Source organism: Bubalus bubalis, chromosome 1, assembly GCF_019923935.1.
Source record: "Bubalus bubalis isolate 160015118507 breed Murrah chromosome 1, NDDB_SH_1, whole genome shotgun sequence".
Lineage (NCBI taxonomy): Eukaryota > Metazoa > Chordata > Mammalia > Artiodactyla > Bovidae > Bubalus > Bubalus bubalis.
The window spans coordinates 17,031,222-17,051,000 of record NC_059157.1 but is presented as its reverse complement, the minus strand read 5'-3'; the positions used below and the strand labels follow the sequence as shown (position 1 = coordinate 17,051,000).

The following is a 19,779-nucleotide window of genomic DNA, read 5'->3' as shown; positions in this document are numbered from 1 at the left end:
TATATACATATATCTATATATACAAATGTATACATGCATACATATATATATATAGATATATAGATATATATATCCATCCTCCCTATTGAGCCTCCCTCCCTCCAGCTCTCTCCTACCCCACCAGGTCATCACAGAGTACCAAGCTGTGCTCCTTGTATGACAGCAGCTTCCCACTAGCTCTCTGTTTTAAACATGGTAGTGTATGTATGTCAATTCTAATCCCCCAGTTCATCCCACCCTCCCCTTCTCTCCCTGTGACCACAAGTCCATTATCTACATCTGTGTCTCTGTTTCTCTTTTTAAGCATAACATTTATTTACATTCCTTGGAAGAGTATTCCAATAAACACTGCCCAGGTCTTTCAGGAGATGTTTGAGTTTAAGAGCTATCCCTGTCAGATTAACTATAAGTTAATGTTAACTGTAAATTTCATTACCCTATTTCTTTAAGAAGATTCTCCTGAGAGAGGTACTCAAGGCTGGCAGAATTTAGACCAAAGAGAGAGAGCGAGCGAGCAGCTCCAGCTACATGATCATGAGAGGCTTGATGCAGGAATTGGCACTTGAGGTGGTCCTTAAAGATCGGCTGGGGCTTTGCTAGTAGCTCAGACGGTAAACAATGTGTCTGCAATGCAGGAGACCTGGGTTCAATCCCTGGGTTTGGAAGAGCCCCTGGAGAAGGGAACAACTACCTACTCCAGTATTCTGGCCTGGAGAATTCCATGAGGTCAAAAAGAGTCAGACACAACTGAGCAACTTTCACTAAGATCAGCTAATATCTTGATGGGTCAGAATACAGGGTCTGCATTCTTAGGAAGAAGAAATACACAAGCAAAAAAGCACGAAGATGGCAAGCCATAAATCTTACACATGCAGGTCGTGGAGGGTGGATTAATTCAGTGGATTGGAGGAGGAGAAGAGTTTAAATTAAATTTGAAACAACTGATCCAACCTGATTAGTTAATATTATATGACAAGAAGGACCAGAAAATTCACTTAAAATTAGGAAGGTGTAATTTACAGGAGGACTTCCCTCGTGGTTCAGTGGTAAACAATCCACCTGTCAATGCAGGAGACATGGCTCTTATCCCTGGGTCAGAAAGATCCCCTGGGGAAGGAATGGCAACCCACTCCAGTATTCTTGCCTGGGAAATCCCACAGACAGAGGAGCCTGGCAGGTTATAGTCCATGGGGTCACAAAATGTCAGAGAGGACTTAGTGACTCAGTAACACCATCAACAAATTTACAGGAGGTTTGTGTGTAATTCTGAGTTGCTATCTTTGCTTCCTGCCTTGTTTTCTCCCTGTTGTCCTCCTCTCAGGAATCCAGACTGTCAATATCAGGCTCCTGTATATAAGGACACTTTAGAAAGGCTTTAATAAATCCTGAGCCAATCCCAGTAGTTCTAAGTTTTTAAATCATAGGCACTGCTTAAATTATAGGCTTGTGCAATAGTAAAGCATAGACAGATGCAAATCACAGTGGTGCCCATGTTCAGAAAGAGTGCCAAATATTGATTTAATATGTAGTTTTATGAAAGTGTGTGTTATTGTTGCATGAATATTTATTTCAATATTAAGAACCATTTGTGTGGTATGGTGCTCCCAGCAATGAGAATCGTTTCAAAGAATGACAAATTCCCTTTCTTTTGAAAGTATTAAATTCTCTTCATTCAAAATTAACATAATTCTTGATGTCATTCTAAGAAAGGAAGTGTAGAGCATTTTAATCTAGTCTAGCCTTCAGTGAAGTATCTATCCTTACCAGATTTATAAGAAACAGCTTTACACTTTTATCTTCCTTAATTAACCCTATTGGCTACTGACACTGAGATATAGAGAGGAAAGAAAACTTAACATTTGGGTGAAAAAAATATTCTGAAATGTAATGTGGTTAGTGGTAGTGTTAGAGGAATAAAAAGAAAACTTAGAAAAGAATTCCTTCAAATTGCTGATCTGGGTGATGAAATTAAGACTATGTCCAGGGTATAATTTAAATGAGATGTATCTCACTTTTGGTGTGATTTTGGTAAAATCATGAATGTATATATAGATATATGTATATATATCTACTAGTCAGTTGTGGGGGGTTTTTTTAAAGATTTTTTTGGATGTAGACCATTTTTTAATTAATTGATTGATTTTGGACTGTGCTGGGTCTTTGTTGCTGCGCCAGGGCTTTTTCTCATTGCAGAGAGCAGGGGCTTCTCCTCCTCGTGTTGCACTGCCTCAGTAGCTCCAAGGCATGTGAAATCTTCCCAGACCAGGAATCAAACCCGTGTCCCCTGCGTTGGCAGGCAAATTCTTAACCACTAGACCACCAGGGAAGTCCAGTCAGTTGTGTATGTAGAGTGAGAAGGGGGGAGTTTGAAAACTCTAAAACTACAGAGACTGTATTTTGATGATCATCGTATTTCTGTGAAATATACTTAAACCGCTTTGGTCCTGATCTTGTAGGAAGTCAGAACTTCGCATTAGCAAAGCGTCACTGGCTGATTCTGGAGAATATATGTGCAAAGTGATCAGCAAACTAGGAAATGACAGTGCCTCTGCCAACATCACCATTGTGGAGTCAAACGGTAAGAGATGCCTACTGCGTGCTATTTCTCAATCTCTAAGAGGAGTGATCAAGGTATGTGGTCACACTTGAATCACGCAGGTGTGTGAAATCTCATTGTGAACAAATAAAAATCATGAAAGGAAAACTCTATGCTTGAAATATCTTATGGGTCCTCCTGTAAAGCTCTTCACTCCATAAGGTGAAATAGACCTGAAATATACATAGATTATTTAAAAAGGATTGGAATAATATCATGAATAGCAGAGAGAGAATGGATTGCTAAAAGAAAGAGATTATACATCCACTTTAAGTTAGTCAGGGACGTCAGGTAAGTTTTTTTCTCTGTCGAAACAGAATATGTATGTATGTATGTGTGTGTATATATATATATAATTTATATACAGAATATATATTGTATATATTTCATGCTAATGTGTATTATGTATGAATATATGTACATTGTGGATGTGTAAACAGAATACAATCCTGACGTAGTCCTGGCAATTTTTATGTTCTTATATATGTTTTCAATATGTCTGGCTCTAGATAGTAGAAAGTTAAGGTTATCAGGGCTTTTTTGAGCCCATTAATTCAGAAATCAAGAGAGTCTTAGAGGCAAAGCATTTTTTTACTCACTTGTGTAGGCTTTATAAATAAGCATTATATAGGTTTCAGCTTCTGTTTTCCTAAGAGCAGTGCCAGGGACTCTTTGTTAAACAAATGAATACCTTGGAGACAGAAGGTGCCCCCTATCCTCTGACAACCCCTCTGAGTTATCTGAGGAAGGGTAAAGGAAGGGCATAGCTGGTGGCTCTCTGTTCACGATCCCTTAGTACTCCACAAAGTGATGGAGTCATTCATCTATAGACGCTGATGACGAGCTAGCAGTGAGCATCTCTTGCAACAATAAAATGCTGCTTTGAAACCTTTGGTGCTGTTTTGGATGATGGCGCTGGGCCGCTGTCTTCACAAGCCTTGTCATCTATTATAAAACCAAGCATGACTGCACCACTTCTAGGCAGGTGATGAGAAAGAATGCCCACTGCAAAGGCCTGATCTCTTAAGTGATAAGATAAAATTACAGAGCCAAGAAGGGAAGAGCGAAAGTACTCTTAGGGGTTAACTCCTTAGGAGACTAGTGTGGTTTGATTCAGTTGATAACAGGATAGGGAGAAGGGAGTGGGATAAAAATATGGAACAGGGATGGGAGTATTCAGGTTAATTCCTAGTCTTCTGTGGACTTCCCAATGCATTGCTCTATTGCAGTGTAATCAAAATTCATTTCTTTCCTTTTAAATACCTCCCTCCACAGAAAGTAAAAGACAACAGTGAAAACTGGTTTCCATGATTATTTTTAGGGGCTGTGTTTACTGTTTATAAAGTGTAAAAGCCATTTAAAATTTATGTGAGTAAATATAAAGCAACAGGGTTTTGCTTGTGTTATTTTTTTCCACTTGGAATTTTATAGGATGCAACTAGAAATGCAAATTTGAAATTTCAGTGACTTATCTTTTCTTTCTATAATACCATGTTTAATAGCTTTTTCTCAGTTTGTCAGTGACTTGCTTCAATGCATCTTCTCCTGGTAAAGGCTCCTGAATTATGATTTGGACACTCAGATTAGATTTGTGTAGCTATGTATACTGTAAAGTCCCAAGAAAATAGAATTAAAGTGTCATAGTTTCACCGAGTGCTTACAGCAGGATTATATTTAATATTCCACATTTTCTGAATTGCAGTATCAAGCAGTGAATTACTTACCACTATTTTATTCTTGGCAAAAACTCATAGGATTTCTTTTTATTAATTTGGGGATGCTTAAGTTTTGGTAATAACAGTTTTTCACATCCCTTTCATGGGAGAGATATTCAGCTTATTTTCCATGTTAATTTATTTAAGAATTGATCTCAAATTTGAATGTAGTATTGAACTATAACGTGTAGAGAAATGAAAATAGGGATGTTTGGATAATCAATCTTTTTTACCTGACAAGAAAAAAGAGAAGGTTATGAAATATTGTAAGGAAATCATCCTTAAAACAATCAACTAAAATTCCTTAAGGACTAGAAGGGAGGAATGAAGAATCTCAATTACTGGGCATGGTGGTGGTTTTTATTTTCTTCTTAGAACGTTAAGACTAGTTCTTCCATATCCAACCTTCTCATTGTATTTAAAAAGAAATAGAAACTTAAGATTTGTTTTAAAGTCCTTACTTCCTGGTTCATACAGCTTGCTCAATACCAGGCTGTGTGTTTGTGAATGTTTAAGGTAGATTCTTCGATTTGTGAAGGACAAAAACTGAAAAAAACAAAAATGGTGTGAGGCGGAAAGAGAGAAGGATTCCACTGGGATGAACTAGAGCTTCATTATGACTGGGGCTCCAGGAGAAAGTGGTACCTAGGGTGTCTTTACAAGTTTAAACATCAGGAATTTTTGGCTTTTCTCTCAAGTCTGCCCTTCAGGTGCCCAGATGCATTCTTGACTCCCCGACTCTTTCTTTTATTTTCCAACCTCTCCTGCTTTCAATTATGCGCCTTTATAATTCCAAACTTTGACCTGATTACGGCTCCATTTGGCCATATTCTTCTTCATGGTTCTTTTGAAAGCATCCTTTCAGTTTTGACTCCGGCTATGTGATTGTTGCCTCAGGGGCCAAATCAGATTCCCCATAAGAATCTCACTGGCAGAGCTGATCACGTCCGAAGATCCATAGAGCTTATAGCTCATCAGCGTGTTCTCCCCAGGTCCCCACCACGGGCCCAACCCAGGAGAGTGAAGTCGGAAACATGGCTGCCTAGAAATGCTCCTCTTTTCCGAGGCTGTGGGTCAGACATGCAGTTCATCAGAGCCTGTACTCTCAGGCACCAGGACAGACAGGGCCAGAGCATCCTGCACATTGGGAAATGCTCTTTTCTCCCTGCATCTCAGCAGCTTGGTTGTAGCACCACCAGAAGGAAAATACGTAATCATTCTGATGTTCACCCTTTTCTACCATGATCTACGAACTTGCTATATTCAGCTCAAGGTTGGTTATCCAAGAAGTCTCAGTTCAGATCCTGAGCTCTCAGGGAGTCAAATTCACTACCTTCATGTTGTCAGGTTCCTGTCTTCCAAGATTCTGAGCAGAGGTTGCACAGAAACACTCTTTCAGAGAGAAAAAGAATACTCTACTGTGGTTGTAAGCTGTCACTCAGCCAAACCATCTCTTCTTAGATATGTATTTACCGTTGACTTGGGCTGAGAGAGTAGAATTCTCAAGAATCTCCCCCACCCCCTACCATGGTGAGAGTATTAGGGGGAAAAAAGGTCTTAAAAATAAGAACGTGTTGCCAAAATATTATATGATGTAGAACTCCTCTTGAGATTTTATGCTGTCTGTGGAATATTAGTCATTTTGTTTGTTTTGCGTGGTCTCACTCATCTCTCCCATATTTCTCCAATAAATATATAACTATGGCTTGATAATTTCTATATAGCTTGCCTTGATGAAAGATCCTGGAATACAGCCCTGAGCTAATTATCCTAGCTCTGTGCAAAGGATTTCTTTTGATTTACTTAAATTCTCACACCAGTGCTTTCTTTGCATTAAGATGTTTAGAATATATTTTAGGACAACATTCTAGGAGAAATGGCAGGAGTTAGAGGGAGAAATACATGAGAGACTGTGTTTTCTTTTCTCCTTAGGAGAAAGAAAAATTTAGCAAGTTGAGCTTACTGTTTGACACTATTTTTAATCCCATTATGACAGCTATGTAACTATTAGAATGAAATTAGCACAGATCGTAAAGATCTTCCATCTAATGTTATAAACATCCTAAAATGAAACTCACTGTTTAGATCTGCTTAGGTTAACAACTAGATATAAATGAAATAATACAAAAAGATTGAGAAATTCTCTGAGAAATTCCCCTTGAATCAGTATATGCGTGAGTGATACAGTGACCCAATTTCCAATGTTTTCAAGCATTTAGAAAAGAATGTATATTTGGCTAGTCATTTTTTTAAGTATTTTGGAAATTTATATGTTTTCTGCCTTTTCCAGTGCCTTTTAACCCCTACCTTATTTGGAAATAAGAACCTGTCATACAGAAGCATATATAAACCTATGCAGTCTGCTGATGACCTCTGAGACTATGTCAGTCTAACACAGTCCATTTGAGTTTTCATACAAAGAAGGATCTCAAAGGCAGTCATCATTACATGATAGATTATAGGTGAATTCTTTTCATGAATTCAAATATAGTGGTTTAAAAGGCCGCATACACCATGCTCAAATAGACCCTACGCTATATGTTCATTTTCAGTTGTATTTTATTTGGCTTGGTCTTTATAGAGGAAACATTAATTTAGCCATGACTTCATATCTAAGAAGCTCTTAAAAACTCCTGGGCATCAGATTAGGGAAGAGAATAATAGACCTAACTAGTTTTCAAATTAATTAAGTACTGCTGTCTTTTCAAAGATTAATACAGGAGACTATACAACTAATCAATCATATTTTCTACAAGGTTTTCTTTTTTTAATCAGGAGAAAAATTATTTGAGTGAGATTTAAGATTCCACAGGAGCCGTGGGGCTCCTGGCAATAAAATAGCTGTTTCATTTTAGATGATCAGAAAAAAATTATTTCCACAAAATTTGATTAATGTATCAATTGTTCCTTTAAAGAGTTGGCTCATATGGATAACCAACATTGACAGTGTTGTTAAAAATGCCATGATATTGGCGAACAGCTTATGCTGTTGTTGTTCTGTCACAAAGTTTTGACCCATGAACAGTTGCACTCCAGGCTTGCCTGTCTTTCACTATCTCCTGGAGTATGCTCAAACTTACGTCCATGAGTCGGTGATTCCATCCAACCATCTCATCCTCTGTCGCCGTCTTCTCTTTTTGCCTTTAATCTTTCCCAGCATCTGGGTCTTTTCCAGTGAGTTGACTCTTCGCATCAGGTGGCCAAAGTACTGAAGCTTCAGCTTCAGCATCAGTCCTTCCAATGAATATTCAGAATTTATTTCCTTTAGGATTGACCGGGTTGATCTCTTTGCTGTCTCAGGGACTCTCAAGAGTCTTCTCCAGCACCACAGTTTGAAAGCATCAATTCTTCGACACTCAGCCTTCTTTATGGTTCAACTCTCACATCTGTCCATGACTACTGGAACAACAATAGCTTTGACTAGATGGATCTTTGACTATAGCAGCAACCTATAGTGATACTAAGAAGTACAGAGTTTGTGTAGCAATCTCCGTGTATATTGCATCACATAGGATTCCCATGAAGGGTGGTATGCAAGAGAAGTTTGAGTGGAAAAGAACTCTCTTTTCAATGCATAGTATTCATCCTGCCTCTATGCCATTTGTTAATTCCAAAATTTCTCAATTGCTTAACTCATTATTGACTAGAAACATATTAAAGTGTCTTTCGTTGCTCAAATGTTATTGACCAGAGACATTTCAGTATTCACTTACATAACAAATCACAGGCCACAGGCATTAGTTTCTACAAAAATCCCCCAGTCAATACCATGCTAAAACTAACACTCATTATGAGCAAGAATTGAGATGCTTAAATATATTCCTGAAGTCATTTTTACTAGTGCTAATAAATAAGTATGCCCATCTTAAATCTTTAAAAATACTTTATCACTATTTTCAAATGTATAGCAATGACCTGTAATTTTAGAATAATAAAGAGTCACATAATTGGATTTTAAATACACACAGACACATCATATGTATGCCTATAGTTGTTTATGTATTTTGCTAAATAGTTATATTTAGTATATTGTGCTCACGATGAATTCTCAAGCAAGTCATGCATATATAATAATTAGAAAAATTCCTTTCCAGAAGGTGTTATTTTTAAGACAGGGCAATTTTTCTTGAGACCAGATCCAGTTTATTAAACAAGCAAACATTACAAATATATTAATGTTTCATATGTTTACCTGTCTATGCAGCATAAATTGCTCAGCTGTGTTCAATTCTTGATGATTCTAAGTCTTTATTAATTTTCCCTAATGAAGGGGGTGTCCTTTATCAGTTAACAAAATTTACCAAATTACTCAGGGGGAAAATATGTTGCTTAAATATCAAGGAGACTGCAGGACTTGATAATTTTTAAAAAATCTGTAATTGTTACAAGATTATTTTCAATCACCACTATAACAAGAGCTTATGTGCTCAGTCTGTACATTCTACCCCAAATACACATAGAAATGTTTCCTGAGTGGCTTTAATCAAAAAGATTAACTTTTTTATTAGCAAGATTCTTTTAGTATAGATGTGTACAAGTTCTTAGCTTGTAGTTGTCTAGTCACTAAGTTATGTCTGACTCTTTGCAACCCCGTGTACTGTAGCCCACCAGGCTCCTCTGTCCATGGAATTTTCCAAGCAAGAATACTGGAATGGGTTTTCATTTCCCCCTCCAGGGGATCCTCCCAATTCAGGGATCGAACTCACATCTCTTGCATTGGCAGGCGGATTCTTTACCACTGAGCCACCAGGGAAGCCCATGAGCTTGTATTACCTCCAAGATAATTCAAAAGGTTTTTATTTGAAACCATAATCATTAAAGATATTTTTAATGTCTCCAGGATAAATATCTAATTTTAGGAAAGGAGGTTATTTTAAGTTTTCTGTGTGTAGATACATTTTTGTACTAACCTCCTGTTCTGGTAGTTTTATGTGTCATTCAATTAAAAAAGGAAATATTTTTAACTTTTCCTCCCATTGAGATATCTTTTATGTTGGAGATAGAATAGCTCTGAATGTGGGTTTGTGGGTTTCTTTATTTGTTTTTTTTTTTTTTTTTGGTTTGTTTTGGAAGGTCACAGTGAACAACTACTTGGTTTGTCAAAAATAAATTTTAAAAGAGTCTTGATCTTCATACTAGGATTGGGACTCTGGCCCAGTTCTTGTGACCCTGAGCTTCCTGCTTCTGTCTGGCTGTTGTGTCACTGATGAGTCCAAGCACAGAATGAGGAAGCATCGCTCCCCATGTGGGTACTTGCTTGGAAACTTATAGAAAAAGACAAATGCTGTGAATCTTTCATAATATTTTTCTTCAATTAGATTTTTTTCCCCCAAAAGGAACATTTTTATTTTCTGCAGCCCATATCAAGAAAGCTAGTTGTACCCACTTCAGAAACAAGTTATTGCCATATTACCAACTTGGAGTATCCTCTTTATTGTTTTATTTTTTTTAAGTGAGTATACAATTTATTTAACATTCAGACGTCATTAAGACATGTGCAATATGGCAGTTTTACTAAGGGTTTAACTCTACCTAGGATGATTGCTTGCTAGGGCTTAGCAACAGGGTCTAGTTCACACTTGGTGCTGATTAAATATTTTACTGAATGATTATAATACCAAGCAAGATGTATTCAAAGGCTTTCATAAAAAAATCAATTTTAAAGGCCTTCCTATTCAGGCTAATGACAAACACAATACGGCAGACATGTCAGTTCAACATAATTGACTGATATTATATATCACTTATATCTTTTAGTCCACCAGTATATTATGAAATGATACAGGACATCTAATAAAACCATTTCTACAGAGCCAAGAAATAAATTTCCAAGAAAGAGTGATTTTACAGACCCCATCTTTTATATCCAATGCCAGCAGGCTACCTCTAAAGAGGATAAAGCCAATGGCTTTCCTGTCCAGGGTTCATGATTCCCTGGTGGTCCAGTGGTTAAGACTGTTCTTCCAATGCAGAGGACGTGGGTTCCATCCCTGGTTGGGGAACTAAGGTCTCACCTTCTGCATGGCTTGACCGAAAAAAAACAAAAAAACAAAACCCCTGGAATATCCTCTTTGGTGGTTGCTGCTTGAGAATGCCCCAAGAACATTATACATCTTCACATACAGATTCCTTTCACTGTGTCCCATTTTCAGTAGGTATAAGAGCTGATATAGGCCACTGGTGGCTTGATAATCTTGCACCTTGAGTGGTGTGTCTTCCTAATGCCTCATTAGAGAGGACCGTCCGTATTAATTTGCAAGAGAGAAAATATAATTGGTCTTACTAAAGATGTATTTCTGATGTTTATATATACTCATTTAACTTGATGCTTATTCTTAAACATACCTACTGAATCTCAGAAGCCATTTTTTTTTTCCAATTCCACAAACCATTTATCCTTCGAGCCTCTGAACTTGAAGAAATATTGACACTTAAATTAATTCATCTTACCTACTAGTCTAGTTCTAACAAGGAAACCCTAAGTGGGCATATCTGTATTTAAAGATGATTCTATTGGTCATGAACTTTTCCAACTACATGATTAACAGGCTATTAATTCCAACATAAAATGATAATATATGACATACTTAAGATTTTAGTACAGAGAAGCCTGGCGGACTACAGTCCATGGGGTCACCAGAGAGTCAGACATTACTTAACTACTAAACAACATAGTATTTTAGTAGAATCTAGTAACTTTATATATATATATATCTCTCTCTCACAGATTCAACTTTTCTTTTTGTCCTGGTTAGTAATAGTGAATAATAGAATATCATTAAGTCATCTGACAATAATAATACACACAGTGATGGTTGAATAATATCCACATTGCATCTCTACATCTTGCCAGTCTTCATTAACCTTTGCCTTACTGAAAACATTAGATTCTAACAGCTCTTTTCAGAAGGACTGAATGAATACAGAGTTAGACAACATATTCATCCTTCAGGCCATCATAAAAGGCAGTAAGAAAGCACATCAAAGTTTGAACAGTTCTGTCACAATTCCCATGATGATGGTGCGTCCAGAAGTGTGCAGGTCAATTCTGCACGCCCTTGAGTTGGAAGCTGCCTACTTGCTCTGTACCCTGCCCTGAGTAGCTGAAATGATCAGACACTTGTATGATTACCATTGGCAATTTTATGTAGCATTTGATGCCAGAATCTGATGTTTTTCATCAATCCCAACTAGAAACATTACTTGCTTTTGATTTGGGCAGACGTGGAATTCTCCAGAGCTCTCTAATTTAAAAATATTGACCAGAACTTTGATCCCCCAGCTTTGATTTTTCCTGGTTTGGCCATTTCTATCTTCCTTTCTGAAGAGGAGTGCACTGTCTCTTTGCTATATATTCTTCTCCACTGAGCCCAGTGGGGGCAGGGACTTCTTGCTAATTATTCTGTCACAGCCCATCTCCTGCTCTTGGCCCAAGAAAGAAAAACTACTTATTTGGACAGTCTTCTTTTCGCGTTTCTCACTCTGTGTGGATAAAGCCGGGGCTTTCATCACCTCCTTGCAATACTTCCTTCTTTAAACACATTTTTTGGTTTGCAGGCAGGCTGTGGAGCTGACTCCCAGCCTCCTGACTGTACATCGTAATGTCCTATCAACTTTTCTTTTTTGCAGAGATCACCACTGGCATGCCAGCCTCAACTGAGACAGCGTATGTGTCTTCAGGTAAGGAAAATAAGCTTGTCGAGTTTTACTAACCAGAACGACAGGCATCACAGCTGGCTCTTCCTTCTACTAATCAGAACCCCTTCTGCATCCACATTTCAGCTGCTCCTGTTTTCTGCGCCAACATTTTTTCTCCAGTTCATTCTGCCTTTTTTGGATTTTCTTTAAAGGAGTACAGTTCTTGCTGTGTGTCTGAACTTGGACCTGAGAGGCATGCATGAGAAAAAGAAAACTAGATGCAACTTAAGGAGTACTACACCAGGAAAGGAGATATCTGGGTTGTAACTTCAGCTTTTATATCTTTCTAGGTGTTTCTCTTAGTGGGCTCTGCCCTCCTTCATCCATCACAGTTCATTCCTGGATAATGTATCACTGTCTGACCTCTGACCTTTGGGCTCTTAATGCTCAGTTGTCAGTCACTAAAGTTGGGCAGAAGCACTGTTATAGGCCTGACTTTTTAAAATGCTGTTGCTTTTTTCTTTTTGGTTTGCTTGGTTTTGTTTGTTTCTCACTTGCCTGTAATATTTGCTAATAGCAGTTGTGATCTGAGCGTATATTAGCTACTTAAAACCCAACTCTACTAATCCATGTATAACCCTAATTCATTGATTTCTCCACTAGCCGTGAATGTCATTCATCTGGTGTGAATTTAATTTTTTTATTTTACTTTTTTTTATCCTTTGTGATTCTGTAGTTAACAAAACCTTTAGCATATTTACAAATAAATATTTAATCTCAGAGGCCATGTGATTTAACAGCCATTTTCTATCTTACCTTCCACAGTTTAGCCTCTTCTCTTCAAAGCCATTGTTCAAAATCATAAGAGCTAACTTTCTCTATGTCTTAGCCACTTTGACCATATTTAGGGCATATGCTTGTGTTGTAAGGTGGTATGATCCTGGAGTATAAGAGGATCTCACTTTTCTGAGTAGCAGAAAAAGAATGAGAGAGAGAGAGAAGGAATATGGAGAGATGGAGATAAGAAAAAATTTGTAGTTTCTGAATTTCCTCACCTTTCACTCTGACATTTCTTTAATGTACAGACTTCATTTTCTGACCCCAGTTGGTACTGTTACAAATCTGAGCTTTTAGATTTATGGGCTGCTTACCTTGGGAATTTGGAATGACTGTAACTATTATTTTCAGATATGTGACTTGAATCTTTGTAGCTTTATGGTTCCTGAATTTCAATCCTTCTTTGATACTGAGTTGTTCTTAGTTCTTACTCATAAAAACCTTTAGGTCTCATTCCTTTTTTTTTTTTTTTTTTTGCATGAGGTATGTTTTATGCTCTGTTTTACCTAAATACTGTCTCATGCTTTTTTTTTTTGCATGAGGTATGTTTTACACTCTGCTTTACCTAAATACTGGTTTTCCTTCCTTTAGCCTTACCATCTAAGAGAATCAAGCTGCTGTGCAACCCCAATGATTGTATTATGTATTTATTTAGTAAATTTTGTTCGTTCCTAATGTAATCACTCTAGTGGACCTTGCATGGACTATATTCAGCGTCGTGTTTGGCCAGAATGTTTATGCAGAGCAGTTTGCCTGAAAATATTTTCATCTTTCTTTTTTTTCCTCTAAGCATGAAAGTTGCCTTTCATTCTCTCTGAATGTGGAGAGTGTTCTCTTTGGTTTCATGTTTCTTAAAATCAAGACCAACCTAAGAAAAGGAATTGTCTGTCTTACCTGGAGTGTGGATCTGTTCAGAGTAGTGGTTCTAGGAAATTTGAAGAGCAGCTGGTGTGTGGAGGGGTATCTTTGCAGATGGGTACCTTTTGCAACTTTCAGAAGTCTTTGTGTCCAGACTGTAGAAACATTCCTCTGTGGAATATTCAGATATTCTTTGAATATTGCATATACCTTCCTTTGACTTTGAGATGCTTTCAGCTTTTCTGTTGCACCATTTTCTAGACCTCTTGTTCTAGATGATACTCAAGGCTGGCAAAATTTCTAATTTAAGAATCCAAGTGGCATGACTCAATAAAGCTTCATTCCACTTTTATTTTTTATAGAGTCTCCCATTAGAATATCAGTATCAACAGAAGGAACAAATACTTCTTCATGTAAGTATATTTAAATATTCTGTTCACTAGTGTTTAACCCAAGACAGTATCTGCTTCTGAAGATCATGTTCATATCTCTCCTCTACCCTTATTGGGGAATGGGGTATCAAGTTTGGGAACAGAATGGTGTTTGCTGTTTGGAATAGAAATGAACTCCTGCTCTGCTTGGGATTGACCAGATATCCCCTCCCCCTGAGATACATACATACAGTTTTAAGGTAATGTAATGTCTGTGAATGTTGGAATATAATTGCACCCATTCTGAGGCCTAGTTCTGGATGAGCAACAGAGAACATTGTTGGTTGTTCTTTGTCTCTTTACTTTTGTTTTTTTAGTGTTTCATGATGCCTTCAGCAACTGCCTAAGGCGTGATACCCAGCTGTTTGGGATCTTTATTCCAGAGCTCCTCAGTTCTCATATAAAGTCTGTTGTGATGGATTATGGAAACTATATATAGATGCCCTTGATTCAAATTTGATAGCAAGTGACTAATTATGAAAATGTTTGAAAGCAAGTCCCTAGGCAAGATCTCAGATTAGTTTTCAAATGTTTAATGTGAAATGTGCTTTGTGCTTGTGGAGGTCTACAACTGTTAGATTGATCGGTGCTTTGCGCTGTATCAGGGGAACTTAAGAAGTTAGCAAGGACTAGTAAAAATAGTTTTGATACTTATAAATTGTGAATAGCCTAGAATTAAATTTTGATATGCAACAGAGGAGTTTATCAGGCCTTGAAAATAAAACTTACAACTACAGTCTTTCTGTCCCTGATTGTAGCTCTTTATTTAAAGCTCTTTCTCAGTTTGATAAGTTCTTCATTACATAGATATTCCTAAGTATTCTATTCTAGCCCAGAGAGTGTGTTTAATGAACAATTTCCTTTCTCTATCAGCCTTGTATAAGACTTGAATTTACTTGAGGCAATTTCCATAGTTTTGCCAATCGGTCTAAATATCCAGTTTGATTTTAAAATCCATTTGGGTTGGTGATACCCAGAATGTCACAATATGATGTCAATGTATTTTTATTACATGAAGTATGATGTTTTGACTATACTTTAACTAGATAAAGCATCGTTTAACTGGATTGATGGCAATAATCTAGTAAGATCAAACAGGAAAGGAAATGCTCAGATTAGATTGACTTCCCCTAAGGATAAGCATTACATTCTCCAAAATGATAATCCTTTCTGGGGAGTTTGGGATATTTGTTATTTAATTCTCATTACAAAAAGATTAGAATAATTATGTAGATTTTAGCTAACTAGTGTTGAGGAATCATATTGAGCCTTGTTTTCTATTTTTGAGTGTTTATTAAGCAAAAGCAAATACTAGGATTTTCTCTCTGTCATTTTGTCTGGGAATCATTTCCCCCCCTGCATGATTCATTGAAAAAAGTTATTGAAACTCTTGTAATTGGAACCCTTCATGCTATCATTAATGGGATGGATGTGATTCTTAAGTATATCTGAGTAGTTTGGGAATGGAAGAAATACTTAGGGAACTGAAATGAATCTCTCAGTTTACATTTCTGTTCACTGCAACACTGTGGAGAGAGAAGTCATTTTGAAATTTGACTCTGATCTTTAACTCTCAGCAGTATTAGTTCCTGATACTTGGTCAGGGTTTAAAAGTAAGAAAGAAGGCTTTGTGTACCGTTGCATTAAAACATTTCAGTGACCCATTTCCGTATGTCACTCCCCACTCCTGGTGGGGTCTCAGTAATACTGCTGAGTTGATTAATGAATTTTTTTTTGGCATATTGTATCCATTTAATGAATACATTTTTTAATCTCAAAATTATGTTCTGTATTTTGGAAATATAAGCCAATAGTGGCAGGGTCCTAGGTCCATGCTAGCAGCATGCAATACTCAGCTCCTCCAAAGGCCATATTCAGTGGAATTCTGCACTGGGGCAGGGCTCTGATGCAAGCATATCTCAGCTTAGTAAAGGCTGGAGCTGAAACTTGAAGAACCAGCAGTCATAATACCCTGGACTTAAAAATTCAAAGTATATAAAAGTGTCAAAGGCCCAGGAAAAGTTCCCACAGGTCAGAAATAATCAGCCCTGAATAGGTTTCTTTTCGCTTTGTTTCAGCCAGAAAGGAGACATGTAAAATACCTGTATGTGACTGGAGATTTTAAGAGATTTATGTTTCATCTGCAAACACTTTATCATTTTTGCCCTCTATTTATTTTTCCTAGCATTTCATAAATATTGGTGAAATAGCAAAGATATGATACTAATCTTTCCCATTGTAAGGCTCATCTTAACTACTTCCTCTGTGAATTTGCATTATACATTCACTCTTTTTAGAGTTGTTCATTTATAATTCTTTTAAAGTGCCTTATAATAATCTTTTGGTAAAAATTAGCATTGTTTCCCTTCATTTTATGTTATCCTTTTGTAAAGGAGGCATCTGTGACTTAAAACATATGAATACTTTGCTAAATGAGTGTCCTGTTACACATAAGTAACAGGTTGTAGAAAAGAAGAGCTTCAAATTTGCAAAAGTCAGTAGGACTATCTTGTTCCTCTTTTACACAACATCAGCAAAAAAGTAAATGGATTGTTTAGGACAAACCTTAACGATTTCTCTCTGAATTGCCAGCTGCTGGTGACCCCATTTTGCAGACGATTTTGTCAAATGCTATAAAAAATATAATTGTTATACCAACCACTTTACTGAATTAAGTCCCATCCATTCCAATTTAATATAAAAATGAGAGAAACAAAAATAGAAAGTCTAATGAATAATAACAAGAAAGAAAATAAAGAGAACTTTCTGGAAAACAGTCTTAAATAGTAATATATGTTTCAAATCATAGTAATAGTAATAGCAAACCTTTATTGAAGGCTCACTGCATGCCAGACAGCGTATAAGGTGATTTACATGGTTCATGGTTCTCATAAAACCTTCTTCCATTTCTCAGCTGATGAAACTGATGTATTTTGTCTAAAGTTTCTCAAGCAAGATTCAAACCCAGGCAGTGTGCTAGCCTGTTGTAACACATGACATTTTGTTGCCTTAAAAAAAAAAAAGAAGGCTTTAATATTGAAAGGAATGAGATTCTGTGAATGGGTGGAAAAGTTGTCACTGATACAAAGTGGATTGAAAGTATGTGTAGTAGATTAAAGTAAATGCATTGCCTTGAACCAGCTGAGCCCATGTAATCTGTACGTTACCCATCAAAGGGTGGTGAAGGGAAATGAAAAGAACACAGACATCAGATGGACTCATGTTCTTAAGTCTAAATACCAGTGCTGTTAATTACTGTGTATTCTTAGGCAAGTGATTCAATGTCCTTAAGGCTCAGTCACTGTGTCTGTATAATCATGTTTATCTTAAACTATACTGAGAAGCCTAATATGAACAAATGAATGTGAATCGTTTAGCACTTAGATGGTCTTCCCTATAGACAGAAGAGAGCCAGTACTTGAACAATGCACATGTCTCTGAAGAAAATAGAAATGAAGGGAGTCCTTCCATTTTATTTGAGCAACATAAGAAATTATCCTTATTGTTGGAGCAGGAAGGGATTAATGATTTTTCAGTCTAAATGGTGATGCTGAAAGTTCTATGCCAAGAAATCACTGTCTTTTCCAAAATAATATATATTCTCAGCTAAGACTGCACTGGAAAGGAACTTATCCAGGAAGTCCTCTTTGAAATCTCTGAATGAAATGAACAACTCAATCTTTAATTTGGCACCTAAAAAAGCTAGCTGAAGGAAGAATGCCTTTTGTCTGCAGAAACATTTCTGTTATAATGAGATTTACAGCATGTTCCCTGGGAGATAGCTTGGTGCTCTGGATTGAATAGATTGGACCAGGTCTACTGGTCCATTCGTGAGCTTCAGAGCTATGGTTCTTACTTCCCCCTTCATCTATAACTGACTGACCTACTCTAAATGTAGACAGAACTGCCCAGACCTTTGCTAAATGATTCTCAGCTGGAAAAAAAAATGTCATTCCAACTTCAGATCTTTTTTGGTACCAAATATGAACTCTATCCTGTGATGGTTGAAGAGCTACTTCTGATTGAATGCAAACTGTGCTTCCAGATTTCTATAAACATGGTTTTTTCAAGGGTGTGGTAACTCTGTGTCTTGTGGAGAATGACAAAAAAAATGCCATGCTCTTTGGCAATAAAAGAAAAACTTTCAATGGAGATTGCCCAACTGGCATTACCTCCACTTTCCTGCTTGCCTGGAGAGTGAGGTGCAGATTTTAGGGCAGCAGAGGGGCTTGGGGAGAGTCGGGGCTTGTATGTCACAGTGCTCGTGTTCTTACCTTCATGCCCACTTCTTTCATTTTCTATGTGAACATGTCTTACGTTTTCCCTTACAACTTTCCCTTGTACTCCCGGCAACTGGAATATCATTCCTCAGTTCTGCCTTTCTAAAGGCGTTCAGTGTCCCTCATTGCATTCCACTACTTGATAAAACGTTTCATCAAGCTTATAACTAAATTATCCTTACCCTTTGTATCCTGTTGAAATTAATCTGTTACAAAATTATTCTTTTGACCCATACAAATATGTGTGTACTGTGTATATATAAATAACTGATTTTTGTATCATACTGTAAATTTTAAAAGGTATATTTTCATATATTGAGTCATTTATTCACACAATAATTCAATAATTCTATGACTTAGATTTCATCCCATTTGTTAGATAAGGAACTTGAGACTCAGAAATTTCTGACATATCCAAATTCAAAAACTATGTAAGTGGTAAAACAGAAATTTAAGCCTGAATCATCTGATTTAAATCATGTTGTTTTTTTAAATTAAAAAGTCTTACAGGATCCATGCAACTACCTTGAACTTCTTTTTTTTTTTTAATAGTTAAAAGTTTTAAATTTTTATTGAGGTATTTTCAGTTGTACAGCAAAGTGAATCTGTTACACATATATGCACTTTTTTTAGATTCTTCTACCATATAGGTTATTACAGAGTATTGTGAAGTATCAAGTGCCATACAGTAGATCCTTATTAGTTACTTATTTTATATATAGTAGTGTGTATGTCATTCACAGCCTTCCAGTTTATCCCTCCCCACCCCTTACCCCTTGATAACCATACGTTTATTTTCTATATCTGTAACTCCATTTTGGTTTTGTAGATGAGTTCTCTTATACCCTTTTTCAGATTCCACATGTAAGCGATATCATATGATATTTGTCTTTCTCTGTCTAACTTCACTCAGTATTACAGTCTCTAAGTCTATCTGTGTAGCTTGAACTTCTTAAAAAAAAAAAAAAAAGAAAAAAAGAGAGCTTCTTTTAAAAAAGCATCAAAATGGAGTCTAGGTATATAATTACACTTATACCAGTTATCTCAGAGTCAACTTTTTGGTGAAATAATATACTCTCTACAATCTCCTACATAATGAAATGGACAGGAAAGCCCTGAGTTACTAGCAACATAATTCAAAGTTTTAATGCTATAAAGGAGACAGAAAACAGCCTAGAATCATTCCAATGACTTGCTCTTTGACTTTGAGAATTTACCTGTTTCAAAACATTGCTGTTTACAGAAGTGGGAATAAGAGCCATTGTGCTAGTAGGAATTGGATTTTCAACAAACAGGGAAATCTTCCCCAGTGGTCATTGATGTTGGAGGTAGATGTGTAACCTTATTCTAGGATGATTACTATTTAACCTCTTGCATGTGATGTGAAAGTCCCTCAGTCGTGTCCGGCTCTTTATGACCCCATG

At 36.8% G+C, this 19,779-nt stretch overlaps 1 protein-coding gene across 7 annotated transcripts in view; it reads left to right on the top strand.

Moving 5' to 3' along the window:
• NRG1 (neuregulin 1) overlaps nucleotides 1–19,779 on the top strand; it is a 240,744-nt gene that overhangs the window by 62,739 nt on the left and 158,226 nt on the right. For 6 of the 7 annotated variants that reach the window (XM_006076212.4, XM_025264462.3, XM_025265388.3 and 3 more), the window contains exons 3-5: nucleotides 2,457–2,578; nucleotides 11,941–11,991; nucleotides 14,007–14,057. In XM_006076212.4, coding sequence (XP_006076274.2) covers nucleotides 2,457–2,578; nucleotides 11,941–11,991; nucleotides 14,007–14,057 — 224 coding nt within the window. The remainder of the gene's footprint in view (nucleotides 1–2,456; nucleotides 2,579–11,940; nucleotides 11,992–14,006; nucleotides 14,058–19,779) is intronic. The other variant, XM_045164018.1, reaches the window with a different exon arrangement.